Raw genomic sequence first — 22,468 nt, forward strand, 5'->3', positions numbered from 1 at the left:
CCCGCCGTCCGTCCGCGCTTCTTGAATTGAAATGTCAGTCTTGGGGGGCCTTTTTCACCATACTTCACGCCGGTCAGCGCGTGCGGGTTCCGCGAAGGGTTTGGAATCGAACTCGAGTTTGCCGAGTTCACGTGGCTTCCTCGCCGCTGCTCCATTTGCTTCCTGTCATCAAGAATTTCTCAAACCGCCGGAGCCATCGCACGCGGTGGAGCCTCACCGAGTCTCCTGGCGCACTGGGATGTCTGGCCGTGTCCATGATCCCAGTGTTTTTCTTCCTGTGGGGGGAATGTACGAGGGAGGAACACTCAAAACTGCACGCTTTGGATTTAGGAATTCGTTGCTGTGCCCGCCATCTCCTGGCCGCTGTGCAGCTCATCTCGAGCCTGCAGCAAAATCCCGGGACGTAGGCACGGTGGCTCGGAGATGTTAAGTACCTCGCCTGGTATACAGGAGGTCGTGGGTTCGCCCTGACCCTGACGCCTGATGTATGTTTGGAGTTTTCGTGTCTCTCTCTCATCATCATCACGGTGGCTCGGAGATGTTAACTACCTCGCCTGATAAACAGGAGGTCGTGGGTTCGATCTCGATCCTGATACCTGCTGCTGTATATTTGGAGTTTGCGTGTCTCTCTCTCGCCGTGGTCGTGTGGATTTTTCTCCGGGTCCTCCGGTTTTTCCCTCCACATTTAGAATCAACATCACGCGCTTCGAGTATATGGCTGCTCTCAATTCCCACGTGACAATAAGCCACCTGGTTGTGCTATCATTTGTAGCCAGGTCGCTTTTGTAAAAGAGCTACATATTTCTAGATTTGAAGCTTTCGTGACTGCAAGGATTCATATTCTTAGGTTTTTTCGGTAAAATCACGTAGGTAAAACATCAAAATTAATAAAAATAAAATAAAATAAAGATCACGACGTTTCGGAGGCAACACAGAGCTACATAGCTCAGTGGGCCATAACCTGGTAAAATAAAAAAAATAGTTTCGTTTCAGTTTGAGTTGTATTCCCATGCAGTCTGTCATCCAAGCACATTGCTAAACAGGCCCAACCTTAGCTTAGCTTTCACACGCGGAATGAGAGCGGGCGCACCCGGGCTCGATATTGTCATGCGCTGGTGCTTGCCGCAATCGCCACTCGTTTAACTTTGCGATCGTCCGTCCAAGCGACGTCGTGTGTTTATTTTCGTCATTCATGGGCGGGGGGGTGGCGGTAGTTGCAAAGCTGCGACGAGGCGTTCTGTGGCACGGGACTTCCCGTCGGTTAAAAGCCTCGGCCACTCCGCGGGCTCTAAAACGTGCACCTAACCTGGCGCGGTGACCATCTGCGCCACTGCGGCGCAGCTTGCCAATTGCTCAATTCGACCTTCGCCCCCTCCCCCCCCCACCCCGGGAGAGGAATCTGCGCCGCTTGAATGACTGTGCCGCCTGTACATGTCCTGTTCAACGGGTAAGCAACACACTTAAAATATTATGAGACCTCCTTTACCAGTGGCCAGTGGCAAAATATAGTAGTAGGTTTTTACCCTTTAAACTGGTACAAAACTGACACCTTTATTCAAGGCATCATGTTTGCAATAGCCACAACACAAGTTGTCAAAATGCAAACAAAAAGAAACAACTCTGATAATGATAACAGTGCATATTATTATCATTATCAGAGTTGTTTCTTTTTGTTTGCATTTTGACTGCTTGTGTTGTGGTTATTGCAAACATGATGCCTTGTATAAAGGTGTCAGTTTTGTACCAGTTTAAAGGGTAAAAACCTACTACTGAACTTAAAATATGTTTTAATTTAACGGGGACTCAAACCGCAAACATGTACTCTACCAGACACACGGACTCAGCAATTCTTGTGTTGACAAAATAAAATATAGAAGCTATTTTTATTTTACCAGGTAAGGCCCCGCTGAGCAGAAGCGACCTGGCCACATGATAACCCAACGAAGTGGCTTATCACGTGGACATCAATAGCAGCCAAATACTCTAAAACGCCTGATGTTGACCCTACATCTGGAGGGCAAAACCTGAGGACCCAAAGAAAAATCCACGTGACCTCGGGGAGAGAGAGAGATACGCAAACTCCAAATATACAACGGGCGTCATGATCGGGATCGAACCCACGACCTCTTGCGCACCGGGCGAGGTAGTTAACATTTCGCCACCGTGGCGCAACTAAGCAACGGATTAACACGAGTCCAGCTTCAACGACGAGTGGCGTCGTCGTCGTCGTTATCGCTAGCTGCTGCCCACCAACCGCCGGATGAAGGCTTCCCCACGCCGTCGCCATCCCTCCTGGTCCCTGCCGATCGCCCTGACGCCTCCGTCAGGTTATTGCGTCGACCACAGCACTATCGCTGCCCACAACAACAACCGCCATTCGCAACTGAGTGGCGGTGATGTCGCCACGTCACCGCCTGTGCCAGGCTATGTGCACGCTGAGGGCACGTGAAGCGTCGAACGCCCGCAGGCAGGAGGTCACGGGGCAGACCCAGGTGCCATGGGTCGACTGACTGAGATGACGCTGCGCACGTGCGCGCGCACGCACGCACGCACGCACACACGCACGCTCACATATGCAGGAAATGGACAGGCAGTCCGGGGAAGGTTGGGGGGGCGGCTGCCATAAGCAAAGGTAGTTGTTGCGAAAGTCTGTCGGGGAAAACTTTGACCAATATCCAATTCTCAGAAACGTGCGTAGCAGCCCCCGCGCCCCTTCCCTGATCGACCAATCCTCCCCCTCCTCTCCGTCCCTTCCCCACTGTGACCTCAGCCCTTCCCGAAAAACGCGACAGGGCATTGAAATCCGCAGCGGCGGGGGGGGGGTAAACACATTTATTTTTGTTTACACTCGTCGAGTTGGTGTCGTGCTATCAGGCGTCCGCGGCACGAGATGACAGTTTATATCTGGAACGTGGGGGAGTGACTTCTACTACTTGGTTGGAAAGTGAACAGTGATCGCTGGATGGATAGACTTGCCGACTCCTCCGCCATCGGCATGAGGAATTCCTACCCCTGGCTCGGGGCTGAGATGAGCGCCGATGCGTCTGTGCTCGCTACAGCGGGGAAATCGCGTCGACTTGGTGAAGAGTACGGCCTGTGGAAGCGGGCGCCGGGGAGCTTCTTCTGATGTGGCGCTCTCAGTCGTGTCCGCGGGCCGAGCCGTGTGTTGTTCGGCACGCTGACGCTCATTCGGTTCCCGTAGAGCTGGGGTGTCAAACTCAATCGGACGGTGGGCCGGTTTGGATTCAAATGCAACCTCCAGCAGGCCACACAGTTGGGGCCAACGAGAATTAAACGCATAATGAATACGGTATTAATTTACCCTTTCAAAATCCGAAAAGAGAGTTGATTTTTCTTTTTTCCTCGGCAGAGCCCGCCAAATCCCACGTTTCAACGTTTAAATGCAGGTTCAATTTAGGTAGAAGCTTAAAATGTATATATATAATTGTTTTAATATAGTCATGAAAATGTAAACACGTGGCGGGCCGAAAGGAAGGGGACTCGGGGAAGCGGGTCCATGCGCTTGCCACCGCTGCCGTCGGGGCTCCCAGCAGCACGCGGAGCGAAACGTCGGGCTCCGTGCCGAGCAGCTCGCGGCGCAAACCTGAACGCGCGTCGGGAGAGAGCCGTGCGAGCAGCTACAACCACGAGGAACCCACGCGGTGGAATTGTTTCCTTCGCACCGCACGTAGCCAAACCCCCGTGCCAATCGTCTGGGTGCGACGCCCCCGGCCGTCGGGACGGACCGATTGAACATTCCCCGCTGCTGTTGGCCACCGATGTCCCGGTGAGCTGCCACGGCAAGAGCCGTGGCTCTGGCGACAGTTGGGGGGGGGCACGTCCCCTCCCCACCGCCGACGAACCTCAAGCCGCCGCCGGTGGAAAATCCACATTCCTCTGGCAGAGACCATTTCTTCCGTACCAGCGATGGCCGCCGCGGTTGACGTCAACGCGCGGGGGGGATCCTATTGCCGTTTTTTGACGCTTGCGGTTCTTGGCCCGACAGTGGCGAGACGCTATTTTTAAAGTTTCCGGCTTGGAGAGAAAGGCAAACGCGCGCGGCGCAGCGGTAACGGTTGGCGGAGAAGCGGCGATGCGTCTCCTCGACCGGCGGCTCTTTCCGCCCTGACGCCGGGACTCTTCGGCCCGTCTGGTTTGGCGCAAACGCAGGGAAGGAACGTCGCCCGCCGCCTCCCCCCCCCTCCCCCCCACACGACCGTGGGGGTTACCGCGCGAACACCAGCACGTCGCTGTCGATCGTGTACCCTACTCGACCTCCCGGCCCCCGCCGGTTCGACCTCCCGGCCCCCACAGTCCTAATGATTGGGCACGTTTCTGAAATTCTCACTCTTCCCCACCGCCTCTGTCCGCCCAGCGGTGTCAAATGGTTCTAGATTTGAAGCTTTCGTGACTGCAAGGATTCATATTCTTAGGTTTTTTCGGTAAAGTCACGTAGGTAAAAAATTAAAATTGATAAAATAAAAATCACGACGTTTCGGAGGCAACACAAGCTTCCGTCTTCAGGTGGAACCGTCACAGCACGATTGCTGTATCAAGTAAGAGAAATTCCAAGAAAACCATCCTTGTATATATACTGGTTGAGGGTGAGAGGAGCCAAGGGTTCACCGCGCCGCGGTCAGTGAACGGGCAGGTCGCACTCGGTGGGGACTGACCGCGCGGCACAACCCGGCCGTTCGGATCGCCGCTTGGGGCCTCGTTGGTGGTGGAGCGGTGGCGCAGCGGTCGGCGCGCCCGGCTTCCCCGGCCGCGGCTGAAACACCGCTGGTGAGAGCGATCTTTCCGAACCGGGCCTCGGTGACCTGAATTGACCCGGCGAACCCTAACGACCCCGGCGCGGCGTGGGTAGGCCTCCGTCCGCTCCGTGCGTTGGGTCGGCCGGTCGCTGTGTACACATTGTCGTCGTTGATTCCGATAGGGCCGGTGAGCTGAAACTGGGAAGCTTATCGACGTTGTTTCGCCGCGGGGTGGGGTGGTGCTGGAGTTTGTTTGGCTATCGGGGTGGAGAGTCCGTGCGTTGCAACAGCGGTGAACAAACGGAAAGAAAATCGGGAAAGTGATTGAAATCTCTCTTGATGGCCGCCTCGTTTTGATTGGGGCCATGCTCTCCACTCTTGGTTCTTAATTTTCAATTGTACAGCCCGGATTCAATCCGCGGCTGAACGAAGGCCCCATCCTCCTCAACCCCCCCCCCCCACCAACAATCCTAACCAACCCCCCATCCACCTCACGCCGTCGGACACCGCTCGCCACGCGGGTCGCAGCTGTGGCCGGGAATCGAACCCGTGCCGCCGGGTTCGTAGCGCGTTGGCACTAACCGTTTCGCCACTGCGGCACCGCCGCCGCACCCCAATCGCAGTGTGTCGGTGGTTAGAGCCCTCCTGCCAAGTTGCTACCCGAGAACATTGATGGCGAGATTGTGAGCGTAATAACCACCAACCCCATCGTGGCTTGCAGAGAGCCAGCCACGCACACTCGCTCGCTTGTACCTGCGTGTGTACGTCTGTGCGGGGAGGGGGGGGAGCGGTGGTGCAGCGGTTAGCGCATTGCGCGACGAAACCTGGAGACCTGGTGACGATTATCTGAACCGCTCCCTGGGCCTCCCCTAGGTCGACTCGGCCTAACATGAGTACCTGGTGCAGTGTGTAAACATCACGACTGGGAGACAAAGGCTGCCGAGTGTTGTGCTGGCCACCCACCCCCTCGTGTGCCGTCATAGTTGCTACTCTCGAATGGCATTTGCCGCACATATACGGGGGAGCTTTGTCTTTTTTGCGTGGACGTGTATGTGTGTATAGACTGTACTTTGGGGCAAGAGCTGTTAACGCTTTTTGTGGGAGCACAAAAATACAATGTAACGGCGGATTTGTGTGTTAAAGTCTATACTGGGACGTCTTTAGACTTCGAACTTTTGTGACTGCAGGAATTCATAGTCTTGGTTCTTTCGGTAAAGTCACGTAGATGAATAAGACCGCTTGTGTTGCGATGGAAATGTCGTAGGTTTTTTGCTTTTAATTTCGATTTTTGTTTTCTATCTACGTGACTTTACCGAAAGAACCAATAATATGGGACATCTTAGTTTTTGTGTGTGTGTGTGTACTTGTGTGTTTGTGTGTGTGTGTGCTTGTGTGTGCTTACGTCTGTGTGTTTGTGAGTTCATGTCGTCACAACTGGGGTGGTGGCATAGCAGTTGGCACGCTGCGCTACAAACCCGGTGACCCGCGTTCGATTCCTGCTGATGCCCAACACCGGTGGCGATTATCTGAACCAGTCTCGGGCCTCCGTTAGGTCGACCCAAATGAGTACCTGGTGCGGTGCGTAAACATCGCCGCTAGAGGCAAAGGCGGCCGGGCATGGTAATGGCCATCCACCCCCTCGTGTGCCATTCCGGCCTTCATAGGTGCCGCTCGCCAACCGCACTTGCCCCAACAGTCTGGTAAGGCTACACGGGGGATCTTTGTCGTTGTCTCCGTGCAGGCTGGCGGCACACAGGCATGAGCGCGCGCTTCCGGCTGCCGGCGGCGGGGGTGCACGGCGGGAAGCCGGGCGAGCCGAGCCGCGACCGGGATGGCGTGACGGTGGCCTGCAGCGTGAGCCTGCTCGACGGCTCGCGGCACGTCTTCGCCGTCAACGTGAGTGCCGCGCCGCTCCACATTGAGACGCACCGCGGCACGCCGTGGCACGCCGTGCCACACCGTGCCACGCCGTACCGCGTTCAGACACACCGTGCTTCGCTGTCCCACGTTGTGCCACACCGTGCCACACTGTGCCACATTGAGACGCACCGCGACACACCGTGCCATGCCGTGCCACGCTGTGCCACGCCGTGCCATTCCGAGCCACGCCGTATCACACCGTGCCGCGTGCAGACACACCGTGCCGCACCGTACCACACTGTGCCACGCCGTGCCACATTGAGACAAACCGTGCCATGCCGTCCCATGCCATGCCACACTGTGCCACATTGAGACAAACCGTGCCATGCCGTCCCATGCCATGCCACACTGTGCCACATTGAGACAAACCGTGCCATGCCGTCCCATGCCGTGCCATGCCATCTCATGCCATGCCACACCGTGCCACACCATGCCACATTGAGACACACCGTGCCACACCGTCCCACGCCGTGCCACGCCCTGCCACGCCGTGCCACGCTGTGCCATTCTGAGCCACGCTGTACCACGCCATGCCACATTGTGACACACCGTGCCACGCTGACTCGCACCATATCTCACCGTGCCACGCCACACAACACCGTGCTCCTCCAAGCACCACTGTGCGTAGCCTGATCAAAGTTGCCCGAAGTTGTCCTCTTGTGGTTGCTTCTTTAGAGAGTGATTGCCTCCCCCCCCCCCCCCCACCGTGGCGAACGGCGCCACGGCGCTGCAACCTCAAACTCGCACCGGGGGAGCTTACGTGCAGCGCGGTGTGTTTATCAACATCTAAGGCGAGGGAGGCTTCCCGCAAGCAACCGGTCGACCTACCGCCTCCCACTGCAGATCTCAAAAATGTTACTGTCCGGGCAGCGCGCCACGCAACGGAGGCGCCCCCTCCTCCTCCGTTGCGTGTTTGCGCCGCTGCCGCCAACGACGAAGGAATGCCGCTCCGGAGAGAGAGCGCGGCGGAGGGCACCGCCCCTCCCCATCTCTCGGCCGCAGCGCACCTGCGTTTGGGTGACGCCCTACCCCCCCCAACCCCCCCACTATTCACCACCTCCCCACCTACTCCCCCGACCCCATCGCCTCCCCGCTGTCGTGACCGCTCCCAAAACCGCCACGCCACACCCACCCACCCGCTGACGACAACAAAGCCCCCCCCCCCCCCCCGCTGTGTAAGATTTCACGGCTGTGTCGTCCGTGTAGCTGTCGACGTATCTGGGGTATGGCAACCCCGTTCCTAGCTCACTACACCTGATGGAATTCCTGGCAAACTACGTCGCCGTGATTGACGAACCCACACGCTCACCGATTCGCACTACTCGCTCGATCGCTCGCTCGCCGGCGGTGATCGGACGCCTTCTCGTCACTCCCCATGTCGCTAGCGCCGTGCTTACTGTTCCCACGAACTTTGCTCGTTGATTCCTCCACCCATGCTGCTGACTCGGTCGACCAGATTGACAGCTTTGTCGCATCCGCACTGTGTTCAACCACCACCGCTGCTGCAGGTCACAGCATCGGACACACGCGTACACCCTCTCACTCACTCATCAACCCACTCGCTCGCTCGCTCACTACAACAATTTCCTATCTGCTTCTTCCCTCCCTGCTCAATTCAATAAGACCCACCGACTCGTCCTTTACAACATTAACGCTTACTGCTTGATGCTGGTCAAAAAGAAAAACCGACCGATGGGTTTTTAGGTTTGCACCGCCCCAGTTGCTTGGCACGATGTCCGACGTTTCACTCCCAGTGCATACGCTTCGTCAGGAATTCGCAGTACATTCTGAAAACTCACAAGGGGGGTGGGCGGTGGACGGGAGAGTGAGGCTAGTGGCCGAACCACATGGGGCGCGTTGGTCACTGTGTTTTTAGCGGAGAGCGAGCGTGCGGGCGGGCAAGCGGGCGGGCGTGCGGGCGAGCTCGCGGGCTGCTTCGCCGTCATTTACTTGCTGATGGTTGGCAGTCGTGGGGAGGGCAGGTCAAGCGAGAGTTCTGTTGCGAATTCATTTTTCCTGTCAGCGATGTGGGGGGGGGGGGGGACGCGAGAGTTGCAGTCGCGCGCGATTGACGGCCGGCAGAAGAAGGCACTGCTGGTACTGCTGCTGATACCGCTGCTGCTGGTGCTGTTGCTGCTAGTACTGTTGCTGGTGCTGCTGCTGGTGCTGTTGCTGCTAGTACTGTTGCTGCTGCTGGTGCTGTTGCTACTAGTACTGTTGCTGGTGCTGCTGCTGGTGCTGTTGCTGCTAGTACTGTTGCTGGTGCTGCTGCTGGTACTGCTGCTGATACTACTGCTGCTGGTGCTGTTGCTGCTACTACTGTTGCTAGTGCTGTTGCTGCTAGTACTGTTGCTGGTGCTGCTGCTGATACTGCTGGTACTGCTGCTGATACTGCTGCTGGTACTGCTGCTGCTGGTGCTGTTGCTGCTAGTACTGTTGCTGGTGCTGCTGCTGGCACTGCTGTTGCTGCTGGCACTGTCGGATGTGATTGGGAGGGAAGGTGGAGGGAAGCAGTGGTACATTCCTCCGCTTAGTCATACGGGTGAGTTAATGGTTATATAGCCAACCACGCTTACGTAATGCTTGGATTGTTTTTGTTACTTTATGACGGAAGGTTGTGTTTTTTGTGCGTGTTATGATTACTCAAAAGTGGCCGTTCTATGGAGATATTATAGCCCCTGTCATAGGGATGTGGAATTTCCACCACTGGCTCAGGTTTGTCGACGGAGCACCACCAAGCGCTCATTTAAGCACCTGGGATGCTTACCACCCAGCGTGGCCCAGAGGTAGCAGCGGTTTGCGGTTTAAAGAAAAAACTAAACTATGTTTATTTTTCCAAGTAAGGCCCACAGAGCTACGTAGCTCTCTTTCACAAGTCACGTGGCCACAATCGATAGCTCAACAAAGTGGCTTACCACGTGGACATTTATAACAGCCAAATAGGCTTCACGCGTTTTTATTTTTTAATGTGGATGAAAAAACTGGAGGACCTGGATAAAAATCCACACGACCACTGGGAGAGAGAGAGAGACACACGCAAACTCCAAATATACAACAGGCGTCAGGGACGGGATCGAACCCACGACCTCCTGCATACCAGGCGAGGTAGTGAACATCTCCGAGCCACCGTGGAGCTTGTTAAAGTCACGGTGATCTCATGACTATCTTGTTAGAGTCACGGTGATCTTGTGTGAGAGGTGCGCAGGCTGACAGCCAGAGATACGCGTGGCTGGGTAAGATGTGTAAGAGTAAGGGCTGGAGCTAGGCATGTTCGGGCTGGGAATGTTAGGGTGTGTTAGAGCTAGGGCTAGGCTTGTTAGAGTTAAGGCTAGGGCTAGGCAAGTTTAGGTGATGGCTAGGGTTAGGCATGTCAGGATGTTACTCTCCAAATCAAGTTTATGTCTGGGTGTGTTAGAGCTAGGGCTAGGCTTGTTAGAGTTAAGGCTAGGGCTAGGCAAGTTTAGATGATGGCTAGGGTTAGGCATGTCAGGGTGTTACTCTCCAAATCAAGTTTATGTCCGGGTGTGTTAGAGCTAGGGCTCGGCTTGTTAGAGTTCAGGCTAGGGCTAGGCAAGTTTAGATGATGGCTAGGGTTAGGCATGTCAGGGTGTTACTCTCCAAATCAAGTTTATGTCCGGGTGTGTTAGAGCTAGGGCTCGGCTTGTTAGAGTTCAGGCTAGGGCTCGGCAAGTTTAGGTGATGGCTCGGGTCAGGCATGTTATTACTAGCGGTGTGTTCATGGTAAATGCACGCTGTCTGCTTCACGGTGGACGTCACCGGTTTCCCCTGGTGTCATTTGCGAGAAGTGGCCAATTCCGTGCCGGTGTCACTTTCCAAATTTACCATTTTCGGGGAAATAAATTATCCACATATTTGGGACTGCACATTGGAATCATTGCCCTGGATCGGTTTTATTAATTCGAAGCGTGCGCCTGCACTTCAGTGGTCGTATGGTGGGAGCGGGGGGGGGGGGATGTGGGGGAGGGAGGGGGGGTTCACGTGAACCGATTGTAGAGAAACGCATCTAAGCGGAACAGAATCGATCCTTTGCCCGCACAACTCGCTGCGTGCGTGCGTGTCTACGTACGCACGCATGTTGAACTTCTTTCGCAGCGTCCGTAGGCAACCGTGCTCATCGGAGGTGCGGGGGGCAACGTTTTGTGCGCGTGTGAATCGATGGGAATCGGTGCGTCGGTCCCGGGCGCGTACCTCGTGCATTGTGGGCACCATAGTTAGAAGGGACCGGATGTCAATAATTAAGTTGGGTCGTCACATCTGGCGGTGGCGCCCGCACGAGGGTGGGGGGGGGGGCCCTCTTGAGTAATTGGCCTCGACTGGGAAGTGCCGTTCGTTGTCGATGGCCCACAAGGCTTTGCGGAGCATTCATGAGAAGGACCCCAGCAGCGTCTCTTGCGAACGCTTTAACCCGCGATCAACTGGAACCATTGAGTTTTTATAATTAGAACCGCTGAGACAAAGTTCCCCGTATCGAGGGATACCCTCGGTAATCCGACGTGTGCTTGGCAGTGGCACGTGGCTTGGCGAATAAAAAAACACTCGCTGGCAGTAGGGGGGGGGAGGTGGGTGAGGGGCGCGTATCGCCGCGTATGTTTTCGCAGTCTCGCCGCACTATGGGAACGTTACCAACGAGGGCGGTCCGCCGGCCAAAGTACGAGCCAGGCCGGGCCCTGCATAGGAATCGCACGGCCCAGAAGCCTCCATTCACCCAGGCGCAGCGTACAGCCGTCCGATGTGTTTCGTTTGGGTGGTGCCGCTCTTTGTTCGGCACGATGTCCGACGTTTCGCTGCACACCTTCCCTCTGCACATTCGCAGCGTCACCTCAATCGTCTCCTTCAAAAGACACTTAAAAACTCGCCTCGACGACCTGACTTTCGAGCGGCTCTGAGCTTGGCTCCGCGCCTCTGAGTTGCGGCCGTTCCGTCCGCAAATTTGCGCGCGTTACAAATTGCATTCTTATTATATCATCATTATTATTACGTGCCCGGGGGGGTCTTCTTCAGGCACGCGCGGTTGAACCCCTGAAATGCACGTCACAGAGCTCACGTAAAGTGTCCATTTTTTTCTTTTTTCCGGCCGTTATTTTAATTCGAGTCTTTGTCAACAAAGCAAGCGAGCGCCGTATCCCGGAGACACGGACGCATCCAGAGAGTAGAAGCCAGTTGTGATCTGAAGCAGGAACGAGAAGCAGAGGAGAGAGAGGAAGAGAAGGAGGAAGAGAGAGTGGCGGGCGAGGAGGGGGGGGGGCAGGAACACAACTGCAAATGTCAAAAGAGGACTGGGCTGACTAATTCGTCGCCACTAAAGCGCGCTCTTCACAACGCAGTCAATATGGGTGTTTGAAAGGCACCCTCTGAATGAAAACGTTATCTTTCAACAGTGATGGCACTCAGTTCTGTTGATGGCGGTGGAGGGGTGGGGGTGGGTGGCGCGGCGGAATTTTTGTACGCGTGCCGATTGGCATCTTGTTCGTTCAATAACTTTTTCAGAAATAGGAACACGTGTAGCTGCTTGAGGGAAGGGCCGTACGCCGTTTCCACTCGCTGGGGCTTTTGGCGACCTGTCGGCTTTTCGGCCGCGGTTTCCCCCCCGCCCTCCTGCCTGCCTGCCCGCCCGCCCACCCCCTGCGTGGCGACCCTGTACCCCACGGTAGTGGCGCGGGGGAGGGGGGCGATTTACAGTGGCGTGCTTCGACGCCAGGCAGCGCTTGACCACCGGGAGGCGCAGGCGGTAGTTTCCGTGAACCCGTCCCCGAGCTCACGCGCAGTCGGCCCCGCTCATTCACCAGGGACCGATACCCCCGCCCCGCGCGAGCCTACGTTCGCTTACAAACTCGGGCGCCTGCCTTTCTGTCCGTGCGGAGTTTCTGTGTTCTCGCCCCCCTTGCGTGTACCCCCTCCGGGGTTCTCCGATTTCCTCCCGTAGCCAAATAGGATTAAAAAAATCAATTTAACTGGTATTGGCCAAACGTCCCAACGCTGAAAGGCGACACCGCGGGATTAACTCGGCCGAGGTTCCGCACGGCAACGACAACGTCGCTGCGTGCTGGCAGCGCCTGCCATCGCGATCGCCCCGCGCTATGAGAATGGCTCGGAATACCAAACGTATTAAATTATTGCGATTGTTGGGAACGCAATGCTGTCTGCCCCGGCCGCCGCCGCTACCGCTGCTGCTGCTGGGTACGGCCTCTGCGTAAGTCGTGGATTGAATTCAAACTCGTGCCTCGAGTGCATTCGGGAAGCGGTGGTGGCGTGCCTGCAAATTGCATCGCTTCGCGAAAAATACCCGTGGGCACTCTTCCAGCGGTCGTGTTTCTGAATTTCCAGCAAACCGCACGTTCCTTCTTTCGCACAAGTGTAACTTCCTGGAAATCACGCCGGAACGTTGGAGAGCTGTGTGCTGGGAGCTGCCACGCACGCGCGCACCACCTGTGGTTCATCGGCCAGTCATCTCACTCAGTCCACCCACGGCACCTGGGTCCGTCCCGTGATCTCTTGCCGGCGGGCGTTGGACACCTCACCTGGCCTTAACGTGCACAGAGCCTGGCACAAGCGGCGTGGTGACGTCACCGCTACTTAGTGGCAAATGGCGGTTGTGTACACACACACAAATGGGTACCTGGTGCGATGTGTAAACATTGCCACTGGGGAGCCAAAAGCGGTCGGGCGTGGTGCAGGCCACCCATCCCCTCGTGTGTCGTGCCGGCCTTCATAGGTGCTGCTCGCTAACAGCACTTGCCCCAACAGTCTGGTAAGACTATACGGGGAGGGATATTTGTGTGAGTATGAGAGCGCTATCACGGGCTCGCATCTGCTGCATGGCCACTCCCAGCGACCCACTTGGTGACCTGCAGCTCAAACCAGACCCCTTTCCACTTACCCAATCGCTTGCCTGCACGCCCCGCCACCACACCGCCCATCATCCGCGGTTTTGGTTGCGAGGCGTGCTGAGAGGTGGAGATGGAGAGAGAGGCGGGGAGAGAGCTTGACGCGGGGATTGGAGAAAGCGCGCTCTTCAGCAACGTCTGTATTCGTTGTTGAGAAAATTGAAAGCAACGTTGCTAGGGGCACCACGGTACCGAGATGTTAACTCCCTCGCCTGGTATACAGGAGGTCCGTGGGTTCGATCCAAACCCCGATGCCTGTTGTATATTTAGAGTTTGCGGTGTCTCTCTCTCCCCGTGGTCCCGTGGATTTTGCTCCGGGTACTCCGGTTTTTCCCTCCACATTTATAATCAATATGCATTTGGAGTATTTGGCTGCTATGAATTTTACCCTGAAAAAGCCACTTCGTTGGGTTATCATTTGTGGCCAGATCGCTTCTGAAAAGGAGCAGCATAGCTCAGTGGGCCTTACCTGGTAAGATAACAATTGTTTTAGAGTTGTTTTTTTTATAGTCTCCAAACAAGGGAGATTTGAAGCAGTGTACGCCAACTGCTGCGACGTTACGCAGCATAAACTTGGACTTCCACGTGCATATGTAGCCATTTTTGCTACTACGATAATCTGGCACTGACGTGGGGGGGGGGGCATCGCTCCGAACCAGGCACAGTGCACACACCACAACCCCCGGATTGCGTGGCGGAGGAGAAGCTGAACGGCACAACCTGCGGAAGAAGTTAAAACGCACGCGGTTGTGCCGCTGTTCCGCTCGGTCGCTCGGAGAAACAACGGGTGCAGCATTTCCCCCAGCCCACCCACCCCGACCTATGCACCCTCCCCACCCGACCCACCCAGCCACCCTCCACCTGACCCACCCAGCGGGCCCACTCGTCCTCCTCCGAGTCGGCGCGGTGCAATCGCTCCTTTGCGTGCGGGGACCTCTGAGCAGCGCACGGCTGTTCATCTCCGCGCCCATGGCGTGGTAAAAGCACGTGGGGGTGTGGGGGTTTGTTGGGGGCTTGGTTGCGGTTGGGCGTGCGGGGGTGGGGATTCCTGTTTTAAATTACTGCCCAGCAGATGCACGGTAGTTAAACGCTTCTTGGAAAACCCGATACGCCAGCGAGCGGCAAATTTACTCCCAAAAGTGGCCGGCACTTTTTTTTTACGACGTAAATCTGTTCCGTAACGTTTCGCGGGATTGAGGATCGTGCCGTATTTGTTGTCCCGTGGTAACAGGAATTAATAATCGGAATTTCCTCGTGGCCGAGGCTGCTTCGCGCTGCCGGCAAGGTCACGGCCCTCGCTGCTGTCGTCCCGTTGCCACTATGCTCAATCCGCTGCTGGATGAAGTGCGGCCCAAGCGAGCCACCCCCCCGTTCCTTGCACACGCGGCCAGATTTCCTCGCTCCATCTGCTGCGCGGTGGAGAAATGTTAACTACCTCGCCTTGCATGCAGGAGGTCGTGGGTTTGATTCCGACCTTGACGCCTGCTGCTGTATATTTGGAGTTTACGTGTCTCTCTCTCCATCATCATCACGGTGGCTAGGAGATGTTAACTACCTCGCCTTGCATGCAAGAGGTCGTGGGTTCGATCCCGACCCTGACGCCTGCTGCTGTATATTTGGAGTTTACGTGCCTCTCTCTCCATCATCATCACGGTGGCTAGGAGATGCTAACTATCTCGCCGTGCATGCAGGAGGTCGTGGGTTCGATCCCGACCCTGACGCCTGCTTCTGTATATTTGGAGTTTGCGTCTCTCTCTCATCATCATCACGGTGGCTAGGAGATGCTAACTATCTCGCCGTGCATGCAGGAGGTCGTGGGTTTGATCCCGACCCTGACGCCTGCTGCTGTATATTTGGAGTTTACGTGTCTCTCTCTCTCTCCCTGTGGTCGTGTGGATTTTTCTCCGGGTCCTCCTGTTGCTCCCTCCGAATTTTACGCGCGTTTAGAGTATTTGGTTGCTATACATTTCCGCGTGATAAGCCACTTCATTGAGCTATCATTTGTGGCCAGGTCACTTCTCAATGGGTACCTTACCTGGTAAAATAAACATTTGTTGAGTTTTAGTTTGCTCGGCAGGCCGTCAAATTTTGGAAACTCGCCGCATTCTTTAGGCTGAAAACGACAGCCACCGTGGAGATGGAACGATGGAATCGGCTCGCGTGCGGAAGGGAGATGGATCGTTGGACCGCGTGACCCCTTGAGCGACGACGACGATGACGGCGGCGACGGCGACCAACGCATTTTATTTTGTCGAACGACAATCGCGAGATTGGACAAACTCGCCGCAGTTGTTTTGTGTTTTGCCGCGTGGCAGCCTCGGACCCGCGTGGACGCTAGCGAGCACGCCGGGGGGAGGAGGGGAGGGGAGGAGGGGGGGGGGAAGGGGGGGCGGGCCCCCGCTCTTGCTCGTTTGCGAGCGCGGGCGACATGTGGCGTGCACGAAACCGGGGACCCACTTAGAGGCGAGCGTGATGGATTGCCCCGGAGCGGGAGCCTCAAATGCCCCCCGGGGAGCCGTTCTTATCGACGCCCCCGCCGCGCGCTCCGTGCGCTTGCGCGGGGGAGGGGGGGTGGGGGGCGGGGGGGTGGGGGGCGGGGGGGTGGGGGGAGGGGGGATGGGGGTTCTCTCCCTACCTACAGTGGCTGCCACCCTCCCCCCTCCACCCCCCCCCCCCCATTTTTCTCTTCTCCTCTCTACCCCGCCGCCCTTTCCTGCTGCTGCCTCCCCCTGTTCCGCAAACCTTCCCCCCCCCCCGTTCTCTCCTGCTAATTTGCCCCCACCCCACTGCCACCCGCTATCCTCTTGCCCCCCAAAGTTGCTATCGTCTATTCCCTTGCCTCCTGTCTCTCTCTCTGCTGCCTCCCCTCCTCCCCCATCCCGCGCCCTCTTCCGCTGCCAGGCTCTGTCCTACCACCTCCGGACACTGAGCCCCGTTGCCCCTTTGCTGGCGCTCCCACATGCCGCCGGCCCCCGTATATTGTGCCAGTCGCTCTCCCCATCTGCTGCCCTCCGTCCAGTCTCCCCATCCCATTACCCTCCTCCATTCGCTGTCCCCTACCCCGCCGCACTCCATGCTGCTGCAACCCCCTACTACCGCCCCCTATCCCACGGTCTCCTACGCCATCACCCCCCCATCCCCCCCCCCTTATTGACTGCCCCCATGCCGCTATTCCTGAACCTGTACCTCCATATTCCACTGACACTCACTGCTGCCCCATATCCCAACCTCCAATCCTATTGCCCCGACTGACGTCTCCATATCTCCGTCGCCTGTGCTGCAGACCAGCGATTCCACCTCCTATACCACTACCACCACTACCACCACTACCACCACTACCACCACCACCACTACTCCCTGCTGCCCCCACGCAGTCCCAGCCATATGTTTGCTGTAATCCTCGTAAGTGGCTTGTTCGCTTGTTTTGGAAAGCTCACGCGCGCGCACGCTCGCAGGAACATACACACGTACACAACGACACGCGTCCCCCGTGTAGCCTTTAACAGACTTTTGGGGCAAGTGCTGTTAGCATGCAACCTCAATGGAGAATGACAGGGCGATATGGTCAACAACACACCCGATCTCCTTTGTCTTCCCAATGCTGATCCTGCCAGGTACTCATTTAAGGCTGAGCCGACCTAGGGAAGGCCAAGGAATGGTTCAGATATTCGTCACCATGATTGCCTGCGAGCAAAAATGTTACTTGGGTCACCGGATTCGCAGCGAAGCGCGGGAACCGCTACACTACCGTTCCAAAACAAACAAACACGCGCGCACACACGCACACGCACGCACGCGCACACACACGCACACACACGCACACACGCGCGCACACACACGTGGGGTGGTGGGACGATGGCCCACATCTGCCCGAGCGCTCGCACCAATTAGCGCTCTGTGGGCGAGGGCCGCGGGTCGTTAGGGTTCGGAGCAAGCTGACCGAGCATGGATCGGGAGAAGGGGGGGATGGGTGGTGGTGGGTGGGGGGGAGGAGGGGAGGGGGTCCCTTTCGCTGATGATTTGCTCTTCACTTTACCTACTGTGGCCGGTTCGATGGTTTCATTCTCCCTGAACTGCGCTGGCGATGTTCCCGAACCTTCTCTTGAACGAGCACAAATAATCGTGATAATATAATTTAGTAGTTTCATATTCTTACAGCGCAAAGCCATCACAGGTGGATATAGTCTTCGGTAGTTTCACAGCGGGGGCGGGTGGGGGGGGCAATGTTGTTGTGTGTAATCCAAATAGAGTAGGTTGCAAGTGGTTTTTCAGCATTGGGATGTTTGGCCAGTACCAGTTCCATTGTATGTTTCTTTCTAGCTATGGGAGGAAAACGGAGAACTCAGAGGAAACCCATGCAGAACAGGGGGCGAAACATACAAACTCCACGCTGAAAGGCAGGCGGCCCAAGTCTGGAATCAAACCCAGTCCTTTCTGTCTGTGAGGCGCGAGCATTACCACTGCGCCCCCCCCCCCCCCCCCCCCCTTGCCGCCCTGATTGTAGGATCGATCGTTCACAAGCGACGAGCACCGTCGTTCATTCGCTCGAAAAGACGTTTTGACGGCGGCACGCTTCGGGGTGTTCTCTCGGCTTCGTCCCTGGCTCCGGGAGTCGCGTGCGCCGAGTCCGCTGACCGCCGACCGTGGCGAGCGCTGCGCTGCCGTGCCGAGCGCTCTCTCACTCTTTCTCTCTCCGTGTTTGTGGCCTTCAGAAGCAGGAGAATGCCCAGATGCTGCTGGACTACGTCTGCACGTACCTGCAGCTGGCTGAGCGCAATTTCTTCGGGCTGCAGATCCCGGGAGAGGGCAAGGCCGGCCCGGTGGGTAAACGCGCGCGGGCTGACCGCAGAAGCGCCTCTGACCTCTTCTTCACGTGTGCTCCGCGGGATGAGTGAACTTCCTCTCCCGTCTTCGACGCGTTGTCTTTCCGCCGCCGCCGCTGTTGCTTCGGCCGTACTCGCTCGCCCTCCGCGGTCAACTGATAGTTGAGTGTGTTTGGCGATGACGTTCTCATCGCGTGGGGCCGGAGCAAAGGCAGGGCGCTGCTGCGTTTCGCACACTCGGTCCGCGGTGGTCACATGGTCGTGGGCGACATCGCAGCTGCTGATGCGGCAGCTGCTGCTGCTGCGTTTGTAATCCTTATTGAGTAATTTGTGATTTTTGCAAATGCGGCAAATTTTGAACGTGACGACGACAGACAAACCCTGCCCCCCCCCCCCCGCTCTTTAACGTCCGCTATGAAGCGGGTGGCCCGGTCAGTCGCCCCTCGGTTAACGTTTTTAATCCGTTCCACAAAATAACTGTTCATAGAATTCAATTGTAAGTTGAAAAGTAAGTAAAAATCACTGAGGTTTTCACGACCAATTTCATTCGTGATAAATATTTTTGGGTTAGGTCGCGATAGAACCCCAAAACCTTTATTATGAAAAATCACACTGTCTGCAAGAGAGCGTTTTCCACTGCCGTAACAGAAAACATAACAATGTAAACAAAGCCAAGCCGAGGTGTCGCTGATTGGCTGAGGGCATGGCTCAGCCCCACTTACGAGCGCTCGGATTAGTTGAAATTGGCACCCGCGTGCATAACGTAAACACGTTACTGTTAGTCAAAATGTTAACGCTAGTCAAAATGTTAACGTTAGTCGAAATCATGGGGTCCTCTATGGGAGGCAAAACGTTAACCGAAAATCCGTGAACCGATGTCAATGTTAAACGAGGGACTACTGCACACGCCCCGCAGTAATCACCAGGGCGAACGCACCGCCCCTCGAATCATTCCGTCGGATGATTCCACTCCGTCTCCTTCTGCTCTGCTCTTCCTCCTCCTGCGCGCTCTCGAGTGTGGGTTATCGCTCATCGTTGCCATTCACTCGAAATCCGTGACACCTGTCCAGGCCACACTATTAACGCGAGCGCTCGTGCGTACACAAAATCCAGATGCAAGTTGATTTTATGCAACGTCCAAATGTGATTACATGTCACGACGCCGCACAGAAATTGGGGGGGGGGGGCATGTTTATTTTATAGGGCGGCATTCGCGGGTCTCTATGATGCGAGTCTATGGGTCTCTGTGATGCGAGTCTGTGGGTCTCTATGCGAGTCTATTGGTCTCTATGCGAATCTATGGATCTCTTATGCCAGTCTTTGGGTCTCTGTGATGCAAGTCTGTTGGTCTCTATGCAAGTGTATGGGTCTCTATGTTGCGAGTCTATGGGTCTCTATGCCAGTCTGTGCGTCTCTATGCGAGTCTATGGGTCTCTATGGAAGTATGAGTCTCTGTGTGAGTCCCTCCCCTGTGGGAACCTGTGGGTCTCTGCGTGGGTCTCTGCGTGAGTCTATGGATCCCTGTGAATGTATCAGTCTTGATGTGAGTATACAGCTCTGCGTGAGTGTATGGGGGGATATCTGTGTGAGTGCGTGGCTCTGTTGAGTGAATACACTGGTCAACAAAAAAAACACATTTTTTCCTGGCCTGGACTTTTACAGCTGTTTTAGACTAATTTCAGGGTGCTGATTCCAAATCAGATTTGCTCTATCACATCTCATTTTTATGCTATTGGCATACCCCATTTTCATTGATTTTACCCGAAATTAACTCTGTCACTTATGATTGCAAGTTGTTGCCAGTCAGTGACTGCTTTAGTGTTAAAATATGGTGCTGTATTTTTAGGATAGTGTGTTTATAATATAAATTTATGTAGATATCCACATTTATTTAATATTTTTCTTCTGCAGTTTTTATTGAAAATGCAATATTTGATATCTCAAAAACCTGATGTGATAGACAAAAACTAATGCCACATTTGGAATCAGCACCCCAAAATTACCTTAAAACCGTTGGAATACCTTATGCCAGAAAAAGTGTGTTGACCAGTGTTATCGATAGGAGCCTGTCGGCAAAACAGGAGCCGATGTACTTGTACCTGAGTTTCATTCCTGGCGCCACAGGCTTTGTTAGCGCCGCTGGAGTGAGTGTGAAGCTGAGCGTGATGTTTTACCTACGTGACTTTACCGAAAAAACTTAAGAATGTGATGTTGTCGCTCGCTCTCTCCCCGCAGAAATGGCTCGATCCAAGCAAGCCAATCAAAAAACAGCTCGGAAGTAAGTACGCCGTTCCCCCTCGGCACACCACATCCTGTATACCGCTTGCTTGTGGCTGCGGCCCCCGCTCCTTGGTCACTTTCCCGCCACCCGATCAAGTTCTTCCGGTGACCGGGAAAGAAAACAATTTAATTCGGTGAGAATTTAAATCCCTGACGTGTGCACAAAAATTATAATTAACGTTTATCAAGGTTAGCGCTCACTTGAGTCTCAAGACTCCTTTTCCTGAGGTTCCTTGCATGGGGGGGGGGGGGGGGGGGGAGAGGTTTGGCCCCGAATTCGTTTTAGAAACGGGCGCTTTACTGTACGTGGGAGGAACTCATGAGCGCCCGGAGAAAACCCACCACGCATTCGAAGGGATAACGCGCTCGCCAGTCCGCATAGACGGGTCCACGATCCCACTTGCCGTACGGTCCCATCTACCGGCCACCTCCCAGGCCAGCGGTGGCCGTTTTTGGCTTTTTACAAACCTCTGCGTGATCCAGCAACCCCTTTGCCTCTAAAAAACACCGCGACCCAAACAGCAAGTCTCGGTACATCGGTGGGTATCGGTTCATCTTGATTCGGGAAAGCATCGTTTCGTCTTCAAGACCTCCCAGCCGATTAGCGGGTTTTTGGCTTTTCACAAACCTCTGCGTGATCCAGCAACCCCTTGCCTCCAGAAAGCGCCGCAGTGGCCGGTTTGATGACGTCCAACGGGTAAAGCGGTACCCGGTTGAAAACGTCCACCGCAGATAAAATCTAAGCCTGGCTCGGTCCGCCGGCATTGGCGTCGTCGGCAGCGCCGATTGATTCTCGCTCACGTCGCGTTTCTCGCGTTGGGTTCAGTGACCGCCGATGGTAACGCCGCTTTACGGGGCTTCCTGCGTTTTCACTTTCGGGTGCCCACTGATCGAAAGTCCCGCAGGACCGTCTCTCCCAGCCGCATCCGCGCCGTTGCGTGCCGGTGACCTTAATGGGTTCTTGAACAACGCTTCCGGCAGAATGTTTGTTGACCGAGCCCTGCCGAGTAACCGTCGACACGACACCGGTCTGTGAGCCGCAGCAGAAATCGGGAGCAGCTGAGGTGGCTAAAACTTTATCAGCGCCGCTCTGTTTAGGCACACATGGCCAGTAAGAGTGGATTGCATTTTATAGCCTCGCTCATTTCAAATGGTTATCACGTAATTCGCTGTTGCTGGCCACTTGAAATTAATTGGAGCCACTTAAGTTGCGGCACCCCCTAGTCCTAGTCCGGTGGTACCAGACAAAGTGGAACGTCTGCGCTGGACTCCGTGGAATGAAAGATTACTCTTTGGTTATTTTGGTAAAGTGACGTATAAAGAGAAAATAATAAATTAAATACTAGCATACGACGTTTCGATTGCAACACAAGCAATCATCATCAGGTATAAATGAAATAGAAACACAAATCTAGTATACTTAGAAATGTAATGTAATACAACAGAGATAACATAACAGTCAACACCCTACCTGGTTGATTACGTTCTTCCTGAGAATGCTAACTTTTAGAGAGAGATAAAACACAGAACCAGAGACATATAGACAGACATATAAGCAGACAGATATCACAGAGATACATAGAGAGAGATACATACATAGGCACACAGAGAAATCACGCCTCTGTGTCGAGGCCTTAAATAGAGAGAGGGGGCGGGGGCGGAGAGAGAGGGAGGGGTTAGAGAAATTAGCATGTCAATGAGTGGCACGGTGAGTGGCACGGTGAGTGGCACGGTGCAAAAGCTTGAAAAAATTAGGAGACAAGGAGAGAGACACACTGAATTAGGT

General features: G+C 55.3%; 1 protein-coding gene across 3 annotated transcripts in view; it reads left to right on the forward strand.

Annotated features, from left to right (window-relative positions):
- Positions 1–22,468, forward strand: part of LOC133356763 (tyrosine-protein phosphatase non-receptor type 4-like) — a 71,914-nt gene that overhangs the window by 17,383 nt on the left and 32,063 nt on the right. For all 3 annotated transcript variants that reach the window (XM_061574430.1, XM_061574446.1, XM_061574438.1), the window contains exons 2-4: positions 6,496–6,650; positions 18,292–18,399; positions 20,638–20,680. In XM_061574430.1, coding sequence (XP_061430414.1) covers positions 6,513–6,650; positions 18,292–18,399; positions 20,638–20,680 — 289 coding nt within the window. In that variant the 5' untranslated portion in view covers positions 6,496–6,512. The remainder of the gene's footprint in view (positions 1–6,495; positions 6,651–18,291; positions 18,400–20,637; positions 20,681–22,468) is intronic.

The sequence above is a fragment of the Lethenteron reissneri genome, chromosome 7 (genome assembly GCF_015708825.2).
Source record: "Lethenteron reissneri isolate LAM-NWPU_2019-01 chromosome 7, ASM1570882v1, whole genome shotgun sequence".
Lineage (NCBI taxonomy): Eukaryota > Metazoa > Chordata > Hyperoartia > Petromyzontiformes > Petromyzontidae > Lethenteron > Lethenteron reissneri.